Raw genomic sequence first — 27268 nt, 5'->3', positions numbered from 1 at the left:
CCCTCCATTTTAGGTTTTTATCAGGAAAGAATTTCAGGAAGTCATATCGGCCAGATAAGCCTCTGACGGCTCCATATTGATTTTTCCCCAGTTTTCTTTCAGAAGAAGCGGGAGCCATTTTGCATTGAAACTCGGTATCAGCAGAGTCATCTCCTGAGAAAGACTTCTTTCTTATTTATACAAGATTTCAGAGAACATAGTGAAGCCCTCAAAGCGCTAACAAAGTCGTAAGTAGAGAAGTTTTCCAAAAAGATACCTCGTTTTTCCATTAAGTGTGCGTTGTCTGATGAAGAATAACGGGGGAGCCAACTCAATAACCTAGCGGAGGAACCGTCCGGACTTGAAACAGCGGATGCAACCCTTGCATTTCGTTCTTTTGTTCTTTACTCTATTTTCGCTTTGGCACTCACTTCCTTTGGAATAAGGGCATTTTTCTTCTCTACTCGTTCCGTTGACCATCAAACAGTTTCTTAATTATGTTATGTCAAATGATGGGAAAAAGGAAGGAGTAATCAAAAAAGACTAGAACTACCCGATCCGTTGAAATACGATACGAAGGAAACGGACTTCAATCCCTCATTCTTATTGTTTGTTCTTCTGATCCCCTTGTTTTTCACTCGCTTAATTCGGAAGAGGAAAACGACAGCAGCTAAAGTGAGAAATAAACAACTGCTCGGAAAGCTTCGGTTTGAGCGTTGGTTTTGATGACAGTGAAGAAAGCTCGCCCAAAAGACGTACGTGGAACCAATGATACCAAAAAAAGAATCAAATATGAGGAGAACTGGGTGCATTGGTAAACGGCTCCGCCATAGCTTGTACGACTTCTGAATCCTATTAATGGCGCTCTCCGAATAAATAAGTAGATACAGGCGGACTACATACACGTGCTCTCCGAGTAGGGAAAGTGAGAAATCTACGGTCTTCCATCCGCGGATGTGACAAATCCAATCCAATTTGGTCTTGTCCCGTGGCTCGGACCCGGTCGCGTAAATGCAGCTACCACTACGACGGGATACTCTAGTTATTTACTCTGTTTCAATCCCTATTTGGCCATTCAACAGTAGCGTACGGCCTTTGGAAAGCATCTCTTCCTAGAGGGGACTCCCGCTTGTGATCTTCTTCCTTGGGTCGGAGAAAATAGAACTTACCAATTGGAAATGGAAATGCCGAATGAATTGAACCAAACTACGGAAACTGTGGTTGAGCTTGCCTGTCATCAACGAAGGATGGTTGTGAAGTTGGTGGAAGAAAGCAAACCAATGAATGCAGCTAGTCACCCCGAAAGGCGAGCCCATGTCTTTTGAGAAACTGACACAACCTGTTGTGTTGACTTATCTTATACTAAGGGTCCGTCCCAGCCAACAAGGGATTTCTCATAATTCTAGGATGAAACAGCATCATATCTCAGCTTGATTATGAGAGAGATTGAAGTGAAAGAACCCGGTTTCAGAGCGTGGAAACGGAAAAGAATGAGGTGAAAGGGCCGACCCATGCGGCCCACTTAGAATGTGCTTTGACTTCCCCAGGTTGTACAATAGCACTATTTTCTGGACCCAAGTTCGAAAGGATTAGGGCACTGGATTGAAGAATAGCTCAGTCCGATAGAAACTTAGGTTGGGCTGGCGGAGGGATGAGTGGAGCTTCTGTATGACATGTACTGGTGTTTCATTAGTCCCTTGATCGGGTACCCGAAGCTCGCTTTGAGGAAGCAGTGCCATTTGGTTCTTCCTTCTTTCACGTCCATCCGCGAATGATTTGAGAATTCTTTTCATCACTGTTTGGATCGCAGACTTGACCGTTGTCTATAGAAAGAAAGTGCTCACTCGTTTTCTGTTTGTTTTCATGTGCGCATACACTCAGCCTAATTTAGTAAGTGTGAAGTGGAAGGGCGAGTACGGGTGAAAGCCCACTACCTTCCGGATAAAAGATATGCTCGATTTATAGATAGCTTTGCTTCACTATATAGCGTGGGACGAATTGATAAGCTCTGAATGCAGGAAGGGAAACCTTAGAGCTTTCTTCGCTTATCTTCCCAAGCAGACCATATGATTCTCATTATTCTATTTCTCTGTCTTTCCAACCAGCATTCCCGCTTATTCTGATTGGAGTGATGTGTGGTACCGGGGATAATGCAATTGATGGTGCTTGTGGCCCCACGGAATGACCGTATAAAAGGAAATAGGCAGCAAGGGAGTTGGGTAGACTAAAGATACTGCCTTTAGCCCTCTGCGGCCTTTTTTTTGAAGTCGAGTCGTAAGGAAAGATCGATAGGATTTGGTCCATTTGGTGTCCTTCCAGACGGAGAAGCGAGAACCCTTTCTGCTTTGACCGCTTGCCCTCCTGGCACAGATGTGGAAAAGGTCTCAGTTGCGGAATCAAATATGAATGAAGTTAGAACAATCAGCGTAAGCTCTTTCTCTAGGGCCACTATCAATAATGACAAGAACTCTTACCAACTAGCTTAACGCATCCGGTCTCCTTCTCCTTCGTACCCCTAGCGGATATGAATAATAGGAAGAAACAGGTCCTTTCTAAAGGCGGGCATTAGACCAGAGTTTCGTGAGCCGGAGAAGATCGATAAAGCTTAGAACTTGCTCGTTTGCAGGAGGAGGCGGTGGTATGACTCCGTCCGTTGAACGAGCATTTCGTGCCACCTGTTCGGCGTCCACATCCACTACCATTTTCTGATCCCAGTATCTATAGCAAAATCGCTATTTGCCTCACTCTATAGAAGGCCTCCCGTATGTAAGATCACCAACCAAGTTCCTTTCTTCTTTTGTTTGTGCCATCTTTACCAACTTCTACTTCTTGGCTGGCTTGATGCTTACAGGTCTTGCCTCTGCTGATACTGGTCATGGGGACAAGAACTCCGTGGGAAGAGAGCAGATACCAATCCTAAACAACCCTTAGAATGGCCTCATCCAAACGGATGATTGTCATTGATAAGACGGGCAGGTGGTATGTTGATACTGAGCCGCTTCCCCTGTAGTTGTTAGCTCGTTCTTGACAAATCCGATCGGGTCTTCATAATCTGGAGTAAAAGGATTCGAACCTTTGCATGCCGATACCAAAAACCGATGCCTTACCACTTGGCTATACTCCAAACAAACGGTAGGTTCCTGGAGAACCGTGGAAACTAGTTAGTTCAAATCGAACTCAAAAGCAATGCGCATTATCTACGCCTTTTTTTGATTCACCAAGACCCGGCTGATACAAACGAATAGTGGGAGTTCTTTCTTACGAATATAAATGGAGGAAATATCCCTAGTACCTTTGTCCTCTGCAAAGATCATAAGATCAGATGGAGTTGGATTGATTTCTCGCATCTACTAGATCAGAGATCAGAGTCAGGGGAGCTCTCGTAAGTGAGCCTAAGTAAGTAGTGTGGTTCGAGCGGATCAGTCACCGCTGAGTTCTGCTTTCCTCGCAGAGTTGGTTTTAGCCGGAACCGCGCTCTTGCCTTCTTCTTGTGCCCCTTGATTATTGATCTGAATTCAAGTTAGATTAGAGAATACCGGTGCCTTTTGATCCACCCTTAGGTTTGAAAACTGTGGAGGTTCAGTTACAAAATGCAGTTTATGAGGCTGCTTTGTATGCCAGTGTGCAGGAAGGAGAGTTGGAAGATATACCTAGATCCCCCAATAGAGAAAAGAGCGAGCAGGTTACCTACTCTTGTGGTGGATGGCGGCACTAGAAGTTGATGCTTTTTATGGACGGACATAGAAATTCGATTTCCAATAGAGCTGCAAATGCAAAATGGCTCCCGCTTCTTCTGAAAGAAAACTGGGGAAAAATCAATATGGAGCCGTCAGAGGCTTATCTGGCCGATATGACTTCCTGAAATTCTTTCCTGATAAAAACCTAAAATGGAGGGGTTGGGGCTTTGGCTCCAGGCTCAAACTCTATCTTGTGGTAGACTGCCCTCCTAGGGAGCGCTTGGGCAACTAACTTGTGGGGCATGACATCCCAAATTCATCATTTACATTAGGAATTTCCTGAAAAAAAGTCTTATGTGTATTGGATCCGCTCTTCTGTTAGCATGAACACATGAATGAGATTCTTCTTATTCTTCCTAAATAGAACCCCCCACCCTCACCTTTCTTAGGACTATCAAGCCTTCTCGAATTAGGTCTATGGTAGAAGCTTTGAACGTAGACCCGGATACAAATCTTTCACTCACTGAAAAGTGAAAACCTGTGACTATATCGTCCTGAAGACGGATGCGGCGGGAAGAAGTGGCATTTAGAAGTGTTGCTGACTTTACATTTAGGTTTCGGCATAACAAAGCTTGCACTGTCTTTTCGCACTTAGGCGCACAGCGTGCCGTTGGTAATGATTCTACTACGGTGCTGCAAATTCGCAAGCTGATCCTAAGTAATCGTTGTTGTTCATTGGATTCCTCCGGAATTACTTCGTTAGGATTGAAGAATTGCAGCAATTCTTCCTGAATAGACTCGATTCTCCCGTCGAGAGTTTCTTTGAAAGTCTTACCTAAACTCTTCCGACTGAATATGAGAAAGCCTATAAAACAACGAGCTACTATCATTTCTTCATTATAGATTGAGATCTTCTTCGGACTTGATGCACAAATAGATGGAATAGCAGCAAATAGCATATTTCTATCCTTCATATCCGTAGAAAGAAATCTCATCTCCAGGTAACTCCATCTTTTTCAGCTCTGCTCCCAACTTAAGAGAAAGGAAAGGAGACTGATCTTGACGTCGGTGTCGGTTTTTCCAACGAAACGAATAAGTTTTGGATTGAGATTTCACATAAGCATTGCACAATGATCCGCATTAGGCGGGGAGCAGCAATGATACCGCTGGCCGGGAATAAGTACCTATCCCTCTACTACTGACGATGTTTTTCGTTCTATTGAAATCCTGCGTCGAGCCGATGTTTCATTGATCGATACCGGGCACATCCATCACATCAACTATTTCACTTTTCATACGCATTTATTGACGGACCGGTAAACTAGACCCGAAAAACTCCTATTTTTAAAACGAAAGACCCATCACAAAATTATGGCGCAACGCTATGACGAGCGTTCTCACAGGCCGGCACCTCGATGCATCCGTCTCAAGAGTTGTACACCTTACATGTGCTTCACGCCACAATCTCTCACTTTCTGCTCCTCCATCTGTCTCCATCATATAATCGATCTCACCTCTCATGTCTGAGTGAAAAAACCATATTTGTTAGTATATATCAAGGCCGAGAGGACACGTTCCTCTCATGTCGAGATTAGTATTAGGGACCCTTAGTATTATTAACCGGTTACTATACGTACATGCAGTGAGACAATCAATCTATGCTCTCATTCACATTTCATTCTAGCACTGACGACTCCAGCCCTATCTATCCCTAGAAGCAAATGGACCCTAGAAGCAAATGGAGTAAGTCCGATGGAACACTCGGATTGGAAAAGATAATTATACTTATAGGCATGGATGAAAAAAAAGCTTGGAAACTAGTTCAAATCGAACTCAAAAGCAACTAGGCAATCCAACTTCCATTGAAGCAGCTTCCCTGGAACTAGCTGCCATTGTATCGGTTGGTGCCATTTCTTCTCTTGGAGGCAGGGCAATAGATTAAGATTAGGCGGTAAGCGAAGGAACTGTAGGGCTTAGGGCTGCGGGTGAGCGCAACTTCAATAGGTCGAGGGGAGGAAGAGAAGAAAAAGCAGCTATTTCACCTGGTGTCGTAATAACCACTGTTTTCGGGTTTGAAGGCATAAGCGCAGCAGAGATCTTCTTTCATTTAAGAAGAAGCCACCGTAAAGAAGAGGAAACAAGGCGTTTAAGGGACACCGACTCCCATTATTTTCTCCAGGCCTGCTTTGGCTAAATCGACGGAGGCTTAGCTTATTATGTTTCGGGCGTTTAGCTAGCTTAGAGAATAAAGAAATCTATCTCTAAAGGGGGAGCGGTACGACTATTTTAGGTTAGAGGAAGGTTGAAGAGAGAATAGCTAAAATAGCCAGTCGGGTAGGCAAGTGCGGGTGGCTGTGGTCAAAGTGAATATGTCTTGTTTCGGTTAGCGGTTTCGGCTCTCCGGCACCGAAGTAAACTCTTTCTATTGCGGGGCCTATGGAGTTTGGGGATGAGTGCTGACACTTTACTGTGCAACATTCCTGTTTCTTTCATTCCCCTTACTAGATCAAAGAGGGCATATGTGGGGTTTGAAGATGCCTGGACCTTACCACCTTATTCTAATAGCCCGCATCAATGCCTCTGCCCAGAACATAGGAGCCCCCTGGGTTCAAGATCTCATATCAATTTTCAACTGCTGGGAAAGAATTGGGGTGCGGCAGGAAGAAATGGAATTCTCAATAAAAGTATAAACAGGTCTTCCCCACTGCTGCATAGAATCTGAGCTGGGTGGAATTGAAGTTCGGTTTCGATCAAGACACCCCTGCCTACTTACCTTAAAAAAACGACTAATGATCAACCGATCACAGAGGTCCTTTTCCAGCAACTTCAAATCAGAAAGCCCCGACTCCCATAAAGAATGCTTGCAGATCTTTCTTTTTATTACGATGACGATATGGACCTCATTACTGTCTCATTTTCTTATATTTATATAAGTTCTTTTTTTTGGATTCGACATAACAAGAACAGAATCACGCTCTGTAGGATTTGAACCTACGACATTGGGTTTTGGAGACACACGTTCTACCGAACTGAACTAAGAGCGCTTTCCGGGAGATAAAGCAGTAAAGAAAAGGATGATTTTTGTACCGCATGCATATAGAAAAATGAAACTCTGAATTTTGTCCAATTTGAATCGATCTCAATTGATCCCTCGTTACTGCCCATAGGAGAAGTAATAGGTAGGGATGACAGGATTTGAACCCCTGCCTTGTTTTCCACATCATAATTTATTCCTCCATCTATATACAACTTTCTTGTCATTTCTTCTTTTTGGTTTCATATAATAAATGATATACATCTGAAACCCAACCTAACGTATAAAGAATGAATATTTATCGGTAATGCTCAGGAAGAAAGAAGGGGTCATCTTTTTGATTTTTATTCCACCCTCATGTACCCTTCTTTGCATTTTTTCTAAAGCCTGTTCAACCTCATATCACCTAGAACAAGTCATGGACTTCTTCAATGAAAGAAAGTCTCATGGAAACGTTTTCAACGAAATAAGAACCATACAAAATAGATTTCTTGATCTTTTTATTTAGGAAAACGGATTTTTTCGCAGTTTTTTCTTTTATCCTAAAGATATGCAGAACGAGTGTATTATGAAATGTTCGTTGTCTAGCTTTGCATACATCGCTACTTAATCGTTTAGTGGTTATCGATGAAATTACTTCACCATAGAGAAAATATTATTGAAGTTTATATATATATATTATTGGTTGCTTTTGTTTATGTCCAATTGGAAAAGTTGATCTTCTAAATTCATATGTTTAGCCTAAAGTACATAACTTGTGTTCCTCCCTAGTTCTTGCAAAGCCACCTAATCAAGCCTCACCTCATTTGTAGTTATAACATGTTCAGCTGAAAGCAAACTCCAAATAAAATTGGTTTACTATTAGTAACACATATACTTTTTTACCTTAGCTCTTTCTTTATTGTTCATTGAGCAGTTCAAATGCTTTGATTGCTTATCAGATAAGAGGTAAAAATATTCTTCATTCGTTTATTTTGTTAATTCCAAATTGCATTCAAATCCATTCTTTCTCATAACTTGAGAATATGTACAGCGCAGAACAGAAAAGAAGGCTGATTTGATGAGTTGTAGGGGCGGACCCACTTCCACTGATTTCTTGCGGGAAGGTTCTATAAGGGAAGAAGAATCAGAGCTGTGACCTGGTAACCTTGATTTCTTTCGGAACGTCATTACGAGAGTAACAAAGAAAGAATAACGTAGATAGGAAGGAGCGAGCCGAGCCCCAAGGATAATGAATTGGTATGCCGGGTGCTTACTTGAGCAAGAAGCCAAGTCATCGATAATCAAAGAAAGGTGTGAGTGAACGAGCCCAACTTTCCGATTCAAATATGACTCCTTTCCACTTTCAACAAATAGAGAAATCTCCGCTAGGCTAGCAGTGGGTAACCAACGTAGTGCCCCATTCGTTCCATGACATCCAATCAGTTCTCCTCGGATTCCAATCCAATCTCCCAATCAGTGAGAAATAGACGGTCGGATGAGATCTCGAACGTTGTCCCTACCTACTGAGGAATCAAAAGTGTACGTAGAAAAATAGAGTGTTGGAAATGCATCGAGGAGAACTTACCTTGTGAGTCACTACTCCGGCACTGGGCAGGAATACTACTAGCGAGGCTTATAGGCGGCTAGTTCTTAAAGAAATCTGTCAGCTATAACCTAGCCTATTGAATCTGGTACGCCCGAAGCACGAAACTAGATAGGTAGCCCTACCTACGACTAGAAAAGTATCGTATTTTTTTCTTCCAGTAAATCTTCCACTCATTCCTTCCATTATGGAATATCATTTGGAGTGTATTTTCCCTCTCAAAAAAGGCTTCGCCCTCACTTCACTGAACTTATTGGAAATGCCTAGGACAGAGTTCATTCACTTGCCCAGCAGCCCTACTCCTCATAGTTGATCCGAATTTCTATCCCTGATTGACTCAATCAGGAAGAGGAAGACTTGATAAAAGATGAAAAGAAAGGATTGATTACCTTTTGAAGTCAAGAAAAGAAAGGAAAGGGCTATTTATGAGTTTATGTAGATGAAGTTTCAGATTCTTGGATGAGCGGAACATCTTTGAGACAAATCATCTCTACCCGGGTACATAGCTTCATCCAAACCATGGATCCACGAATTGTTGACTCGCTCTAGAAAAGAGCTTCGTAGTTGGGAGCTCTGAACCGATGATCGATATGGTTTCCTAGGATGAGAACTATGGTTTACTACTTGAAAGAAAGTTGTTTTATCTTTTTTTCACTTTTTGAGGTGTTTTGCCTAGTCTGAATTTCCCCTTCTTCTATTTGATCAAGATGGATAGCAAAAAAGCATGAATAGGCCTACTGGGATGGAAGGAGAGAAGGACTGAACGAGAAAAGGAAATACCTCTTTGTTTACCTTGGAATGAATTGCTCAACTACTTAGGTAACGAAACGAAACGTTCATCTACGATCTTTCTTAAAAAAAGATAGGACTGTACGGCAGTTCTCGTTAGTAGATTCGCAGAACAGAAGAAGAAGTTCACTCTGACTTGCGCACTACAAAAAGGCAGCCAACGACTTCGGACGTACTCCGTCTTTCGAGCCTCTGTTTAGCTTCAAAAGATAAGGCGCTAGTGCAACGAACGCTGCTTTGGTGCGTCCCACCCCAACTAACTAGTGCTTGACTTGACTTTCCCCCGCGCCCTATCCAATGAATAAGGAGAAGGCCGGCCTATCAATGACCGAGCCAGTCTGATCTCCTTTATACTGACCTCAAACAACGAGCGAAGTCGAGATGTTGATGAGAAAGGGGCTTTTCTCAAGGCCAAAGAGTGCTCTTTGAAGGCTACTATGCATCCTTACGAATACAAGAGTGGTTTTTTTTGTTTTGGGTATAGCAGGACTTGAACCTGCGACCATTAGGTTAAAAGCCCAATGCTCTACCAACTGAGCTATACACCCGATTTTACAAGAAGGCTTGGTGCGGAAAAGAAAAGAGGGCGGCCTGGCCCCTTTTCTTCTTATCATATCACAAGGGCGCGGCTCTGTATGGTATAGTACTGTGGAGCAAGTTTGGGAGTCCTTTCCACTCATTGAGGATTCTATCTAAAAAAGAAGGTCAACGGGGGAGACTACTTTGAAGTCCGGGCTGAACAAACTACTTCTCCTGCTACCAAAACAGAGAAATAAGGAAATAAGATGGATTCGTCTAATAAAATACCCAATGCCTGTAGTTGAAGAATTGTTGGATGAGTTATCTTGTGCTGTTTGGTTTACTAAGCTGGATCTGAGAGCTGGTTACCATCAGATAAGATTACATGAAGCAGACGAATACAAAACGGCATTCAAGACCCACGTCACTATGAATTTTAGGCTATTTGGGCTCACAAATGCACCACCCACCCTCCAGAGTGCTATGAACACAATTCTGGCTGAGCTGACTAGGGTTTGTGTACTTGTTTTTGTTGATGACATCTTAATCTACAGCAAATCCTTGCAAGATCATGTCACCCATTTGCAGCAAGTATTTGACCTTCTGAAGCAGAATCAACTATATGTGAAGTTGAATAAATGTTCATTTGCTCAACCACAGATAGAATACCTGGGTCATGTCATTAGTGGGCAAGGGGTGGCTACAGACTAAAAGAAGATCCTCACAGTGAAAGAGTGGCCTACTTCCAAGTCAAGCACATTAGAGTTTGGGCTTAGCAGGACAGGCGTTTCATTCACAGGAGCTTAGCTCATTTGACTGCTCAAAGACTTAAAACACCAATGCAGCACAAAGCTTTCCTTTCCTCAAGCTCATGGGATTACAATATACCATCCAATAAAAGGCTCAGAGAATAGGGCAGCTGATGCACCACTATCTAGATTACATGAGCCAGATGAACTCAATGCCATTACTTCCTGTCAACCACAATGGCTCACTGATATTGTTGCAGGGTACAGCAAAGACACATTCACCCAGAATTGACTATCTGAATTGGCAGTCCTGAGCACTCACAAGAATAGCAAATATTCATTGCATAATGGGGTCATTCGATATAGAGGAAGAGTATGGGTTGGTGCAAACTTCTAAATGAAAAAAAACATCTTGCAAGCACTTCATGCCAGTGGTATTGGTGCCCACTCTGGCATTACTGCTACTTATCACCGCATCAAGGCACTATTTGCTTGGACAGGAATCTTTCAATCAGTGGAATCTTTTGTCAACAAGTGTCAAATCTGTCAGCAAGCTAAGGTAGAACATTAAAAACTCCCTGGCCTCTTCGATCCTCTACCCATTCCTGATGAAGCATGGTCCATTATCAGCATTGACTTCATCACTGGATTACCAAAGTCCCATTACTATGATTCAATTCAGGTGGTGCACGAGACAAGCCAAACAAACAGAAACCGAATTAATACCGAAGAACACAAGCTGTGGGCCGTAAAGTGGAAACGGTTGCAGGCCAAAGCTGTCCCCCTTTGCCACTAAGACTTGAATCTTTAACCATCGGAATACCCGGTACTCTCTCTACCAAACAGGCAAGATAGTCTTATCTTGAACTCTGTCCCTTCTCTAATGATTGACAGGTTTAGTGCCTGGTAGTAAGGGTATTTTGTGGTCTATTGTCCTCCTAGGAGGTCACTCTGTAGGCTCAGCAAACAATTCACTGAAGCCATTCAAGACCGGTTGCAGGGCAGACAGACCATTGACTTGACATGACCGTAATACATACAGAATAGGAAGGATAAGCTATAAGATAGAGATCCGGATTGTTGTGCTCCGGAATAAAGAAGAATACCATCTTGTCTAATCAAATACGAATACCATCTTATTGATTTAGTCAGCTTGCATCAACACATAAGATGTGATATGAGTAGTGGGAAATAAACTCTTCTTTGATCACTTGAAACATAGTAGAAAGCATCCAAAACAGAATGAAATGCTGTTCAAAAGAAGAAGCTACCTGGCCCAACCACTACACCATTTTGCCTAATGTGTGACTACCCATATCAGTTACAACATCTTCCGTTTCCAAGTTTTCAGTGCCTTTTTCTTATAGTATACAAAATAGGATTCTGGATTGCTCTTCATTTCGTTCAATTTATCCCCTTGCTTTTCAACGTATATATATTAACCCGCCTTGTTTACCTATTTCTTCTACAATTCACATGACTCATTGAAACCAACTTTCTCCTTCCTACATTTTATCTCTACAGCAGTTATCCTGTATAATGATTTCTTTTTGGTCGCTACTCTCCTAACCGACGAGTCGGAGAGGATACGAATGTCCATTCACCCTACCACCCATCTTCCTTCTAGCTTCCTTGATCAACGACGAGTAAAGATCCCGGAAAAGATCCAAGGGAGTACAATACACTTTATATTCACGTCTTGAATAATGAGGGGGGTAAAGAAGAAAGTCCGATTTCTCTCTCCTTTGCGGATATGCCCTTATTCAGCTCTTGAAAGAAAGAGAGATAGAAAGAGAGAATGATCAAACTCAACTAGACGGCATTTCCTCTTGTTCAAACCTCTCTTGCCGAGTCTTCTCCTCATAGCGAGTTTCGCTCTCGCTTCGCGTGTCCTAAACATAAAAAAAAGAAAGAATTGATTGTGAAAGACAAGTGTTTCATTCCCCTCCCTAATCGTTGAAATTCGAACTGTCCGCTAGCTCCTCCTTTGTTTGGATTATAGCCCTTCCTTGGGGATTTACTATCCAAAGTCAATCTTTCCAGTTTCAAATGCTACTATTTCTTCGTGGGCAGAAAGTCCAAAATCTTCTTTTTCCGGTAGGTCATGCTTTGCCTTTTGCAGATGCTAGTACAGTCCTATTTCAATCAAAAAGTAGAGTCCTATTTTCAAGTACAGACCACCGCTTTCTTTTTCTTTGGACTGAAGACCCGCCTGAGTTGATAGTGCTGACTTCCCACCCGAGACTGACTTGCTTACCTCTGCACCAACAGCTTAAATAGTAGAATTTATAACACTCCATTCTTCTATAGATAGCCTAGAATCGGAACTAGAATATGTGCCCGACTTACCTATTTCCAAGACAGTTACTCAACTTCCATCGCCGCTTGACACTCTCGTAGTAGATCATAAGAGAAGTATTCTTTAAAGAAATTCGTATAGAAAGATGGACTAGCTCGAGACCTTGGCTTCAAACAATCGATTGAATCTGGATTCCTTTGCTTATCCTTCCTAGCTATAGTCTCTCTTGTGCCTTCGGCAGTCAAAGTGAAAGATTTCTGTATCAGCAGTTTGTTTCCCCATTTGCTCAAAGAACGCATCAAACCTGTTCCCTCACCGTATCAAAAGATCAAGCAGAAGAGTCCTCTTCTTCAAGAAGAGTTTTTCATTTCACTCTTCCGCAGCAATGCCCGGGCAATAAAACAATATGAGCAAAACAATATCATAGCAAACGGTATGTGCTGGTTGGATAGAGCAATCAGTAGTTTACGTTCGAGCCAATCTTCTCTCTTTAGAGACATTCGACGAAAAGCAAGCTTACCAATAAGAAACAGCTGGCATGGCAGTATCTTCTATATCTTCTATAATGAATATAATGTGCACACCTGGCTTTAACCAGATAAAATCTAGTACAGCAGGAAGGATGTCATATTTCTGGTCCACTACTTAGACTCTACGAGGGCTTTAGGTGAGGAACTACTTATCTCCCGAGGCACCCTTCTCCTGAGTCCTACCCAGCTCAAGTTTAAGAATGCGCACAGCCCCAAGGATAGGTAGAGGGGGATCTTGTTCTGTTCAGTGCCGCCTCTTCCTCGGCCATTCAAGAAAGGGATTTGCTTCTTCTTACAGGTCCTTGAGAAAAAGAAGAAAGATAGGAAAGGAATTAGGGCGTTGCCGAAGGCAATGGTCCAGCTTGTGTGAATGGATTTCATTGTTTTTTTAGATTCCACTATTTGTTCGATAGCAAGCAAACTCTCCCAATTTAGGACCTTCAGTGATCTTACAACGAACATTGTAAATGACAATCAACGAATTCCGGCGAAATAGAAGATCTACGGGTCACCATAGTCTTCTGATACACAAATAGGATTCCGCACTCTTAAACAAGAGGTTGCCACTTAGCATAAGGAAAGGGAAGAGTAAGGCCAGCATTGACTAGAGCTACTGATATCTCGGGACACTATGTGAAATAGCTACGATATGCTTGCTATTCTGGGAAGATAAGTCATGCCTTAGGAAACTAGTCATGTTATGATCGAATTGGAATGTGCGGGCTTTGTGACTACCACTGATTGGAGGATCAAGAAGCCTACTAGTTCACTCTTCCTGCGATATCTGATCAATCGCTCCTGCCGGTTGTACAGATTCTATCACTGGCTTTAGGTTATTCCTTCTCGGACCTGACGTCTCCATCACTACTAATAAGGAAGGCCACTTTCTTTTGTATCGGGCCTTCAAAACGCAACGCAGTAGAAACAGATAGCTGAGTAGAGAGTGCGGCCGAAGCATCCATAGCTTAGCGATTATGTTCTTATAGATAAGGATTAGACGGATGTAGACAACCAAGAAATCTAAGGTGAACCAATAGAAATAGAGTCTGGTGGAAGCGGTCATCCCGTGGGGAGAGACTCAAGAATATGATAATATGATGACTCCGCTGCGCTGCTCTGCTGACTAGCCGTTTCCTCTTCTAAGTAAATAACCAGCTTCAGTTCATGCTCCTTGCTGGCATAACCATATTAAGCTGCATTGGATAAACAATCGAAACTCCGTAATTGTTAATAGTAGGGTAGCGAAGTAGCCGGGGTTGCACGCGTCATCAGAATTCTAGTATAAGGAAGCGACGGGAAGGGAAAGGTGATTACAAAATACGGATACGTAAGGGTTGTGTAGTATTTAGCTTACAAGGATTGACTCGACACCATCGATGCGTAGTCTATCAATCAATTTAATGGGACTTATTTATATGCCTGTTACGAGGGGAATCTGCCTGTTATTCAATCTATCTCTTCAATCTGCTTACTGGTTTCCTTCTCGGCCAATGGAACATCTATTGCTTCCTAATCTGGAACTGAACTAAACAGAAATCTTGGTCAAGTATTGGGAAAAGGAAAGAGGCCCTTTTCTTTTTCAAAACTAAGAAGGAGATGTGCATAGCGTTGTAAAGATCGGCAGAAGAGGAAGGGTGCAGTTAAGTTACAACATCTTCTGTTTCCAAGTCGATAGGCTTCTTTTGATAAAGGAAACTATTCCTCTGCTCGCTATACTCAAACCCTTGCCATTTCCTCGATTCCCGTTGAGAAAACAATCGATTGACCATTTTAGGACCTATTCTTCAGAATATAGAGGTATCGAAGATCTAGAAACGATGCGATGACTCCTGTTCGATCCTTTTCCGATGAAATGAATGAATTACCACGCTTTCCGCCGGCTGATAAAGAACTTTTTGATGATCGATTGCTTCACCCATGATCTGATGATCTTGCTATAACATAACGATACTGCATTTCCCCTCTTCCTTGTCTCTACTTACTTGTTCATTGCTCGACTCGAGGGAGGGGCTCTATATAGCTGTTTTGCCTTCTTTCTTGGACTCTCAGGTGAGCGCTTAGGCCAAGCCACAATTACCAAGGCATGATTGAATCCGCCAAAGAGAAGGGAATAGATGATCTCACTGGAAAAAGTTGCGTAACCCCCCCCCCCCCGTTTTTTTGGCATGATTTCAAGATTTTGACCTGATTTATGAGAAAAGAACTTAGTTTTGCATTAACCCGAAAGAATCTCCTTATAATTGAGTGTGCAGTAAAGGGGGTTGTTACACCAAATCCCTCTGGTGAAGCTCTATCCAACTGCTTGTTAATAGCGGATTGGGTATTGGTCGATCGAAAGCTGTGATACGCAAAATCCTCAGCAGAATGAAATGCGGACTACAATTAAGTTAGTTGAAAAAGAGAGTAAGGAATGGGACCGTCAACAGGAACTCTTGAATTGAGGGTTTTTCACACTACCTATAGAGAGATTGAACCAACACGGTGCCCACGGTAACTCCTCCACCCGTACTGTTTGCTTTCGTGGGGCTTTGCTGCGCTTTGGATCTTATCAGGTGGCAACCACCTTCGGTTCTAGACTCTGGCACTTCCCCTGGCTGTGGCACTTTCACTGCCGCCTACTCCTACTATTGGGTCGGTTGTGGTTGGTGTTTTGATTCAAAAGTGGAGAATAGATTGTTCATTGCGAAGGAAATCAGAAATCTACATACAAGGGTCAAGATGTAAGCTCAAGTTAAGTGGACGGGTCCAAAGATCAGGGAAAAGGGTAGACCGGGACATGGTTGCAAGGGCTATATATCTATATAGTTACAAATGAATGAAAACGCCATGCTTAAAGCCAAAAGAATAAGCTCTTGATACGGATCTCTTTCATCTTGTAAATAAAGTAGGGGCGTCCCTAACTACAGCTTCCTACCATAAGTCAGACATTCAGCTAATACTGAAGAAATCTTCTTCTGGGGACACCTCTCTAAAATAAGAATGATGGCGTTTTTGATCTTATTCGTTTTCTGATCGAGAAATGCGAGAATGTAGTTATTTTTATGAAACCGGATATTCAACATGCTTTCCTCGACCAGATCTATTTACGGGAGTCGTATTTCGAACTGACCCCGGGTCTGATCTAGAAATGGTAAATCCTATTTGATCTTCAAGGTTAAGTACTTCTGCGAGACTATCAGCATCTTATCTGGTTGATAGCACTCAACCCACTGACTATACGTTTTATATGGGAGCCCTAACTCCACCATGCAATTCAACAAGCTGAGGACGGAGAAGTCAACCGGTCTCACGTTTTCTTCTTTTCTTTTTAAAGAACCTGCCCCGAAGGAAAGCATATTATAGGGGAAGAGCTAGCTTCATTCGAGCTGGATGGGCTAAAAGCTTTCGTTGAGACAAAGCAGGCAAAAAAAAGTTCGAGAACAGGATAACTAACGTTTGGAACCAAGAGATCTCATAGTTCTTCAAGTGAGAAGCTGAGAAGGGATGACACCCATTTGACCTAGAAGACCGATGATCAAGTGTCAAATTCTAAGCCAAGAGATGGCAATGGGACTATAGGAGCACGGTACTAAACCATCATACCATACCGGTGACTTCACCAACCGAAACCAACTCAAATAAGTTCAGGGAGGAAAAGAAGACGGTCATGATAGATTGGTGAATGAGGAAGGAAAAGAAAGCCTAAACTATCCAAGTAAGATAGCGAAAGAGAAAGCTGTCTTTAAAGCCTGTTTTGACCAAGCAAGCAAGCTGGAGCACCTTTCACGCTAGCTTCCCATCGCTCGAAGTACACTTCCGGTGCACTTCTCACTGCTCAACCACTTTATCTTTAACCTAACCGCCTTCTAAAACTTCCACGGGAAAGCCAGTAGAGTATGCCTTGGTTTAAGAGAGGAGCTCAGGTCCATCTTGTGCTCACAATACATCTTATTTAGCAGGACCTCTGGGCTCTTTAGAGAAAGGCGAAGTCTCTACTTGTTAACCATGGATGCCTGTTATATTGACTTATAGAGTGAAGAACAAGCCCACTTTCCATATCCCTTTCGTCCGGATGATCGATTGCCTCATTCTTCTTCGAAAATAAGTGCATTTGGCCATTGTGTTTTTCCAACTTTCGTAATAGATCTGGGCATGCATGGTTTTCAATAGATAACCCTAGGCCTTCTTCGTTTCCCCACGGGCATTCACTTCTCTTCAAGCTCGGGATTAGCGAAACATGGATCCGACGCCCATCTCTTTTTCCACTTTGCAAGGCTGAGAGACTTTACCAATTGATAAAAAAAAGCATGAGCAGGATCAGCAGAGGCAAAATCGAATAAAATGGCTTATTTGCACCTTTCTTTGGTAGGCAACGAATCTCACGGAATGTGGGAATCTTTTACAGATGTGAATTCTCGCTTTAACGCTTCGATAACATACTTATCATCAGGTATCTTCGGGAGCGGGGCTCGCCCTCAACAGATATTGTCTTTGCTTCCGCTGATGTCGCGTCAATTGCCCGAGGGAGCATAACACTGCAGGCCGCAATGAACATGCCCGCCGCATCTCGGATAATTGCTCCAGTTGCGCCAATTCCAGTATCCGAGACAGAAAGCAGCATCCACGTGAACTTTGACTGTTCATAATATGGGAAATTCCGAGGTGAAGGATGCCTGCTCAGGTCATGATATCACTGATCCAAACTATGCTACACCAAATCTGAATCCTGACTAGTTAGCGAATCGTGTGCTCTGTGCGAATGTCTTTATTAGTCTATTTCATTTAAGCCCAAAGGATCTTCGAATACCGACTGGTCGTCCCAATCCAATCTCCCTTCTGCTTATTCCAATTTTTCCTATTCCTAGCGAATCAAATGAGATTTCTGTTCTTCCATCAAGAGGAGATAGTTATCGATAAAGCAAAAACGAACCTATTGACATAGAATGCAATCGAAATAGAGACAACTAGGCGAAAAAAGACCGAAATAAGAAACTTCTACTCCCTAGGTGGTTATTTGCCGCATAAGACGGCGGTGGAAGCTGAAGGAAAGAGTGGGCTTTGAATCTAGGTATGCTTTCTAAGGATTGCGCTGCGCCTAGCCTACCTTTACGAACATACCTCTGTCTTTCAAACAAAGCCCTGTGTGTGGAACTACTTAGATTTGTTTTCGAATTGCTTTTCTCGGGCCATCGAGAAGTCAGTCAGCGGTTGGCTTGAGTCCTCAAGTTGGTCTTTAAGACTTAGCAGGGCCCTACACACAGTACACCTTAGTAGAAGGTAGATTTCTCTCACCCTATGTGCAATCAAGCTCAGAGACTTGAGCCGCAGAATTCCTTGCCCACTGACTGAAGAAGCTCCCTACAGTGTCCAAATCGAGGGATCAATCCAACAATCTTCTCCTTTACTCAAAGGAGTAGGTGGAAGAGTTATGAGAGAAATCAAGCGATAGTGCTTGACCAGTGAGAAGTGCACCGGAAGTGTACTTCGAGCGATGGGAAGCTAGCCTGAAAAGGTAGAGCAGAGGTGCTAACAATAATAAGAATCTTTCATCCTGCAAGTTACTCATAATTGAGAACTGGTAATGTGGATTTTGTTCCATGCAGCTACACCTTTTCGAAAGCAAATTCGAGGAAATCGCTTCTTTCTTCCCATCCCGACCTGTATCACTTGACTTTTAGATTGGCAAACTAATACCAGGTTGATGACTTCACTTCTCTTGGGAACTTGCTTCTTCCTTCACCGAAGTTAGTAGTTAGCTTTTATGGGCAAGGTGCCATACTGGGAATCCAGTCAAATGGGCCAAAGCAATCCAAGGCAGAAGGCCCGTTTTAAATAACTAATCTCGTGACTTTTGCTACCGGGGGTAGGAAGGAAGCAGTGAGATCCAGGGAGAACAAGCAAGACCAAGAACAAGAATGAATGCTAGAGCATATGCAAACCCTAGATTATTGTGATGGCAGCCCGGTCAACCGCACGCTGGAAGCGGATGGCATTCCCAATACAAGCCTGCAGATCCCTGGACTCTATTTAAACATTGGGAAGTCCTTGACAAGAATGCTACATTAAGCACTTGCCACACTGACATATTGATGAGCAAGCCCAGAGCCCGAATCCGGATGCATGCTTAAGTGCTCGGAGGGCAGAGCCTGGGCCCCGATCGAGCCAATATGTCGATCGATAACGTTTAAGCTCCTTGTCCCCAAGATCTTCCATATATTAAGACTAGTTCGATCTGCCTTAGATAAACATATTCCAATAAAAAGGTTAAATAACATATATAGGTATCTGCGGGCATTGTGAATCAACTAATCTATCTAGAAGTGAGTCAATATGTGTTCATGAGTGATTATGCTGTAGGTGCTTCCCCTCTGTCGAGGCTGGTATGTATAAATGGAGTATTGACCTTAACTTTGAGTGTGGGTTCCGGTTTTGAGTGAATGGACTGATTGCATTGTTGTTAAGAGTGGGCTGGCCTGCTTGAAACACCAATGTGCTATAGATACAAGTACCCTTCCCTTGGGGATCGATTAACGGATTACTCAGTATCGGATGGGTGAAAGCCTTATCCATCACCTTTAAGCTCCTTGTCTTTAAATAAAAGCCATCAATAACCTAGATCGGTCTCAATAGCACTGCAGGGCATTTATCTCCCCTACTATATGGGTCTACCCACCTGGGCATTGTCCACTTGACCAACCATCATGGCTATATAATCTATTTTAACAAAGAAGTAAATAACTCGAGTCTCCCTCTGGGGGGTTGTTACGCGACCTATTCCAGACAAGGAGTCCGAGCCAGGAAGAAAACCGGGGATACCTTACTAAGCATTTCCTAGATCTTGAGTTAGGCGTAGCTACTTCCTCCCCCCATGTTCTCCTGATTCCCCATCCTTCCGCTGAAGCTAAACCAGTATCAGTTGATGGCGAGCATAGTAGAGGCGGCTTTCGAGTAAAAAATAACTTATAGAAGCACTTGAGCGTGGTTTCGGCCTATAGCCGGAGGGAATGTTTTTCAAAATCGACCCTGGGAATTCGTAGAGGGGAAAGACAGCCATGCGATAAGCGAGGGAGAGGTCTGTCTTCCCAAAGTAGCCATTCAAGGAGACAAGTTCTACCATTGTACCTTGACCTGTGGAACTGGAGAAGCTCCTTTATTGCTATAGTTCTTGTTGAACCTTTTCTAAAGTCAACAATTTCTGCAATCAGGGAGGAGGCATCGCCTTACTTGCTATACCTTAAACCTCATCAAGAAAGTAAGCCCAGCGAAACCGCAATCCCAATCAAATAAAAGATCAGATGGGCTGATCCCTGAGATCGATCGTTGTTGATTTTCTAGTTTTTTAGCTGACTCGGGACCTTCCATAGAAAACCGAGTACGAGCAACGGTCGGGTCTGCTGCCCCTTCCTTCTCAGCGTACAGCTGCAGATTGGATAAATGGTTTATCTTCGAATGTATGCTACAAGAAATGGGCTGAACCGATCTACAGGGAATGCAATAGCGAAAAGAATTCCACTCTATCTCAGATTTTTGTATCCTTTTCAAGGGCCAACCCTGGGCCAAGGTGAGCGCATCCGTATGGGCCTATTGCTCTTGACCTCTTCAGTTGTGCAGGCACAAATATGAACTGGTCTAAGTTTGTTCTTGACGATCCCCACAAGCTTCTCTTATCTACTTGAATGCAAATCAGAAAAGAGGAAGTCGCAATGCATTTTATTTTTAGAAAGAATCAAAGACACGTGGATGGTATCGATCAAGAGACATGGCTAAAGGATGGAAGTGAATTAGAATCAGATGGTCGTCGAACGAATTCCCAATAAATGGAAGATCTACGTGCAACGAATTTCGTATAAAAAGTAAAGTAGGCGATTTCACCGAGAGGCCTATTGAACTAGCTCCCATGCATGGATCTGCATTGTGTGCTTTCGCCGGGGCGAGAGTGAAAAAGAAATGTACCAAGAGTTCCGTATGAATTAGGTTTGCCTTTCCAAAGAAATGAGATAAGGAGCAGTAAGGCCTCGCAGAGCGTCAACACCGAGACATTGTAGAGCAACGTCTTGCAACTATGTACAAAGCCTCCATTCCCCTGGGTGTCGTGTTTGAAAGCACAGTCTTTGTCATAAACCGATTACCCTCCGCTCCAAATGGCTCTACCAAGGATCCCACAAAGTTCCCGAAACCAAGTTTCTCAGGAAAGGCCTGGTATCCATCTACTCACAATAATTTGAATGTAGAACTGAAGAAGCACAATTTCCTTCTTCGAGAGGAATCCAACCGAAGAGAAGCGAGCATCATAATAGCTTGATAAAAAGATATTTAGTATAAGAGGACGTTCGCGTCAATTATCACGCCTCTGACTGCTGAGGACGAGGTTCGGGTTAATGATATTGTGAAAGGTGTCATTAAACCGGGTCTGCCTCTGTTAGTTACGAGGTATATGCCATGGATCTCATCTATTCCCCTTAAACAAGGGATAACGTGGGTTCCGACCTGGAATCTGGACCCCCAATTAGAGTGTGTTTAAAGAGATTGGAGGAACTCTTCCTCGGTCTCCGTATCCAAAGATACTGGTAATTAGAGCTTCAAGTGTTCGGTTCTACTCTCCGTTTTATTCATAGTAAGGGAGAGCAGTTCAGTCCACTTGCTCTTTGGCCGCATCGGTTGAGGTTTGCTCTGTTCAGTTCAGTTAAAGAAGTGAAGTCATCAACCTGGTATTAGTTTGCCAATCTAAAAGTCAAGTGATACAGGTCGGGATGGGAAGAAAGAAGCGATTTCCTCGAATTTGCTGTCGAAAAGGTGTAGCTGCATGGAACAAAATCGACATTATCAGTTCTCAATTATGAGTAACTTGCAGGATGAAAGATTCTTATTATTGTTAGCACCTCTGCTCTACCTTTTTAGGCTAGCCTCCCATCGCTCGAAGTACACTTCCGGTGCACTTCTCATTGGTCAAGCACTATCGCTTGATTTCTCTCATAACTCTTCCACCTACTCCTTTGAGTAAAGGAGAAGATTGTTGGATCGATCCCTCGATTTGGACACTCTAGGGAGCTTCTTCAATCAGTGGGCAAGGAATTCTGCGGCTAAAGTATCTGAGCTTGATTGCACATAGGGTTAGAGAAATCTACCTTCTACTAAGGTGTACTATGTGTAGGGACCTGCTAAGTCTTAAAGACCAACTTGAGGACTCAAGCCAACCGCTGACTAACTTCTCGATGGCCCGAGAAAAGCAATTCGAAAACAAATCTAAGTAGTTCCACACACAGGGCTTTGTTTGAAAGACAGAGGTATGTTCGTAAAGGTAGGCTAGGCGCAGCGCAATCCTTAGAAAGCATACCTACATTCAAAGCCCACTCTTTCCTTCAGCTTCCACCGCTGTCTTATGCGGCAAATAACCACCTAGGGAGTAGAAGTTTCTTATTTCGGTCTTTTTTTTGCCTAGTTGTCTCTATTTCGATGGCATTCTATGTCAATAGGTTCATTTTTGCTTTATCGATAACTATCTCCTCTTGATGGAACAACAGAAATTTCATTTGATTCGCTAGGAATAGGAAAAATTGGAATAAGCAGAAGGGAGATTGGATTGGGACGACCAGTCTGTATTCAAAGATCCTTTGGGCTTAAATGAAATAGACTAATAAAGACATTCGCACAGAGCACACGATTCGCTAACTAGTCAGGATTCAGATTTGGTGTAGCATAGTTTGGATCAGTGATATCATGATCTGAGCAGGCATCCTTCACCTCAGAATTTCCCATATTATGAACAGTCAAAGTTCATGTGGATGCTGCTTTCTGTCTCGGATACTGGAATTGGCGCAACTGGAGCAATTATCCGAGATGCGGCGGGCATGTTCATTGCGGCCTGCAGTGTTATGCTCCCTTGGGGAATTGACGCGACATCAGCGGAAGCAAAGACAACATCTGTTGAGGGCGAGCCCCGCTCCCGAAGATACCTGATGATAAGTATGTTATCGAAGCGTTAAAGCGAGTATTCACATCTGTGAAAGATTCCCACATTCCGTGAGATTCGTTGCCTACCAAACAAAGGTGTAAATAAGCCATTTTATTCGATTTTGCCTCTGCTGATCCTGCTCATGCTTTTTTATCAATTGGTAAAGTCTCTTAGCCTTGCAAAGTGGAAAAAGAGATGGGCGTCGGATCCATGTTTCGCTAATCCCGAGCTTGAAGAGAAGTGAATGCCTGTGGGGAAATGAAGAAGGTCTAGGGTTATCTATTGAAAACCATGCATGCCCAGATCTATTACGAAAGTTGGAAAAACACAATGGCCAAATGCACTTATTTTCGAAGAAGAATGAGGCAATCGATCATCTGGACGAAAGGGATATGGAAAGTGGGCTTGTTCTTCACTCTATAAGTAAATATAACAGGTATCCATGGTTAACAAGTAGAGACTTCGCCTTTCTCTAAAGAGCCCAGAGGTCCTGCTAAATAAGATGTATTGTGAGCACAAGATGGACCTGAGCTCCTCTCTTAAACCAAGGCATACTCTACTGGCTTTCCCGTGGAAGTTTTAGAATGCGGTTAGGTTAAAGATAAAGTGGTTGAGCAGTGAGAAGTGCACCAGAAGTGTACTTCGAGCGATGGGAAGCTAGCGTGAAAGGTGCTCCAGCTTGCTTGCTTGGTCAAAACAGGCTTTAAAGACAGCTTTCTCTTTCGATATCTTACTTGGATAGTTTAGGCTTTCTTTTCCTTCCTCATTCACCAATCTATCATGGCTGTCTTCTTTTCCTCCCTAAACTTATTTGAGTTGGTTTCGGTTGGTGAAGTCACCGGTATGGTATGATGGTTTAGTACCGTGCTCCTATAGTCCCATTCCCATCTCTTGGCTTAGAATTTGACACTTGATCATCGGTCTTCTAGGTCAAATGGGTGTCATCCCTTCTCAGCTTCTCACTTGAAGGACTATGAGATCTCTTGGTTCCAAACGTTAGTTATCCTGTTCTCGAACTTTTTTTTGCCTGCTTTGTCTCAACGAAAGATTTTAGCCCATCCAGCTCGAATGAAGCTAGCTCTTCCCCTATAATATGCTTTCCTTCGGGGCAGGTTCTTTAAAAAGAAAAGAAGAAAATGTGAGACCGGTTGACTTCTCCATCCTCAGCTTGTTGAATTGCATGGTGGAGTTAGGGCTCCCATATAAAACGTATAGTCAGTGGGTTGAGTGCTATCAACCAGATAAGATGCTCATAGTCTCGCAGAAGTACTTAACCTTGAAGATCAAATAGGATTTACCATTTCTAGATTAGACCCGGGGTCAGTTCGAAATACGACTCCCGTAAATAGATCTGGTCGAGGAAAGCATGTTGAATATCCAGTTTCACAAAAATAACTACATTCTCACATTTCTTGATCAGAAAACGAATAAGATCAAAAACGCCATCATTCTAATTTTAGAGAGGTTTCCCCAGAAGAAGATTTCTTCAGTATTAGCTGAATGTCTAACTTATGGTAGGAAGTTGTAGTTAGAGACGCCCCTACTTTATTTACAAGATGAAAGAGATCCGTATCAAGAGCTTATTCTTTTGGCTTTAAGCATGGCGTTTTCATTCATTTGTAACTATATAGATATATAGCCCTTGCAACCATGTCCCGGTCTACCCTTTTCCCTAATCTTTGGACCCGTCCTCTTAACTTGAGCTTACATCTTGACCCTTGTATGTAGATTTCTGATTTCCTTCGCAATGAACAATCTATTCTCCACTTTTGAATCAAAACACCAACCACAACCGACCCAATAGTAGGAGTAGGCGGCAGTGAAAGTGCCACAGCCAGGGGAAGTGCCAGAGTCTAGAACCGAAGGTGGTTGCCACCTGATAAGATCCAAAGCGCAGCAAAGCCCCACGAAAGCAAACAGTACGGGTGGAGGAGTTACCGTGGGCACCGTGTTGGTTCAATCTCTCTATAGGTAGTGTGAAAAACCCTCAATTCAAGAGTTCCTGCTGACGGTCCCATTCCTTACTCTCTTTTTCAACTAACTGAATTGTAGTCGCATTTCATTCTGCTGAGCATTTTGCGTATCATAGCTTTCGATCGACCAATACCCAATCCGCTATTAACAAGAAGTTGGATAGAGCTTCACCAGAGGGTTTTGGTGTAACAACCCCCTTTATTGCACACTCAATTATAAGGAGATTCTTTCGGATTAATGCAAAACTAAGTTCTTTTCTCATAAATCAGGTCCAAATCTTGAAATCATGCCAAAAAAAGGGGGGGCGGGTTACGCAACTTTTTCCAGTGAGATCATCTATTCCCTTCTCTTTGGCGGATTCAATCATGCCTTGGTAATTGTGGCTTGGCCTAAGCGCTCACCTGAGAGTCCAAGAAAGAAGGCAAAACAGCTATATAGAGCCCCTCCCTCGAGTCGAGCAATGAACAAGTAAGTAGAGACAAGGAAGAGGGGAAATGCAGTATCGTTATGTTATAGCAAGATCATCAGAACATGGGTGAAGCAATCGATCATCAAAAAGTTCTTTATTAGCCGGCGGAAAGCGTGGTAATTCATTCATTTCATCGGAAAAGGATCGAACAGGAGTGATCGCATCATTTCTAGATCTTCGATACCTCTATATTCTGAAGAATAGGTCCTAAAATGGTCAATCGATTGTTTTCTCAACGGGAATCGAGGAAATGGCAAGGGTTTGAGTATAGCGAGCAGAGGAATAGTTTCCTTTATCAAAAGAAGCCTATCGACTTGGAAACAGAAGATGTTGTAACTTAACTGCACCCTTCCTCTTCTGCCGATCTTTAAAATGCTATGCACATCTCCTTCTTAGTTTTGAAAAAGAAAAGGGCCTCTTTCCTTTTCCCAATACTTGACCAAGATTTCTGTTTAGTTCAGTTCCAGATTAGGAAGCAATAGATGTTCCATTGGCCGAGAAGGAAACCAGTAAGCAGATTGAAGAGATAGATTGAATAACAGGCAGATTCCCCTCGTAACATGCATATAAATAAGTCCCATTAAATTGATTGATGGACTACGCATCGATGGTGTCGAGTCAATCCTTGTAAGCTAAATACTACACAACCCTCCTTAGAGTGGGAACCTTAGAGGAAGAATACATATTACTTAGAGGACGGATGATGGTACACAGGAAAATCCTCAATCTATAGATGCTTTAGTGCCAGGCAGGCAGAGCCAAAGCCGCGTCGGGCAACGAACAACTCGTTTTTCGGAAGATAGTTGCATTGCAGGTAAAGCTAGCAGTAGTTGGAGCTAAAGCAAGCTAGCTATAGGTGTTCGGATAGTTGTGTTGATAGAGGGTTTTCTCCCGGGAGACATATCGATTACACACAAGAACCTAACTCTACTTCTTTTATCCTCCTTACTGCTCCTTATCTCATTTTTCCTTTTTATTAGCACAATACCTTGTACTCCTTTATAGAAGCTGTATCGCTCAGAGCACAAATCGTTGTACTCCTCACTGTTCAAGAGAGTTCTTGCCCTTCTCTGATCTTGGAAGGTCATTTAAAAACACTAGATCAGCCCATTTCAGTTGAAGAAAAAAAGTGATCTACCTAATATATATGTTCGATACCAAAAGATTGGATGTCATTTCTCAACACCAGCTTCTCACCTGGAGGAGGGAAGGGAGATATGAGCATAGCGATAGCGGTATCTTTTCCTCTTTTGATAGAAGCCCACATGCCCACTCTTCTACCCCCATACCACAGGGTATCGGGGGCCTCATGATCTACACGAACAGAGATCACTACACAGGGAACAACTATATGAAAAACTTGCTTGCTTCTTCGAATCTCGAAATAACAGAACATATAGAAAGTGTTTTTGTGATTTTTCCATTCTCTTCGGGGAACCTATAGAAAGATTATCAGTCGGCTTTCATGATATTATGCTTCCTTGCCCGTGTGGAACATGTGTGAGCATTATGTTTTTCCAACAAGTGATCCGACTGGAAGAAGTGTTATAGGAGGACTTCGAGATCAAATAGAGAATCTGTCTCTCCATTCCTCGTGAGCCACTTATTTCTCTGAAATTAGAGATCAGAGTGATTTTCCTCTTTTCTCCCAAATAGTCGACGGTCTTACACCATTGGATACTTCGGATAAACTGTAGTACATATATGAGAGACCGGTGCTAAAACCTTTTCTC

The 27268-nt window shown here is 42.8% G+C and overlaps 1 protein-coding gene, 1 long non-coding RNA gene and 2 other non-coding genes across 5 annotated transcripts; 1 reads left to right on the top strand and 3 right to left on the bottom strand.

Moving 5' to 3' along the window:
* Window positions 1-884: 884 nt before the first annotated feature.
* On the top strand, window positions 885-21826 carry LOC123098536 (uncharacterized). Of its 2 annotated transcripts, none has more exons than XR_006447817.1 (3): window positions 885-895; window positions 14207-14210; window positions 21335-21826. It is a non-coding gene; the product is annotated as an uncharacterized lncRNA (long non-coding RNA). The 2 variants fall into 2 exon arrangements; XR_006447816.1 differs by lacking the exon at window positions 21335-21826 and adding an exon at window positions 14355-14486.
* Window positions 3992-4679, bottom strand: LOC123098535 (ATP synthase protein MI25). Its single transcript, XM_044520565.1, has one exon. It carries the CDS (start codon window positions 4649-4651, stop codon window positions 4073-4075), a length of 579 nt encoding a protein of 192 aa, XP_044376500.1. The 5' UTR covers window positions 4652-4679; the 3' UTR covers window positions 3992-4072.
* TRNAW-CCA (transfer RNA tryptophan (anticodon CCA)) lies at window positions 6627-6700 on the bottom strand. Its single transcript has one exon. It is a non-coding gene; the product is annotated as a tRNA-Trp (tRNA).
* On the bottom strand, window positions 9540-9612 carry TRNAK-UUU (transfer RNA lysine (anticodon UUU)). Its single transcript has one exon. It is a non-coding gene; the product is annotated as a tRNA-Lys (tRNA).
* Window positions 21827-27268: the final 5442 nt, after the last annotated feature.

Source organism: Triticum aestivum, chromosome 4D (assembly GCF_018294505.1).
Source record: "Triticum aestivum cultivar Chinese Spring chromosome 4D, IWGSC CS RefSeq v2.1, whole genome shotgun sequence".
NCBI lineage: Eukaryota > Viridiplantae > Streptophyta > Magnoliopsida > Poales > Poaceae > Triticum > Triticum aestivum.
The sequence above is the reverse complement of the archived record's forward strand: the minus strand, read 5'-3'. Positions and strand labels throughout refer to the sequence as shown.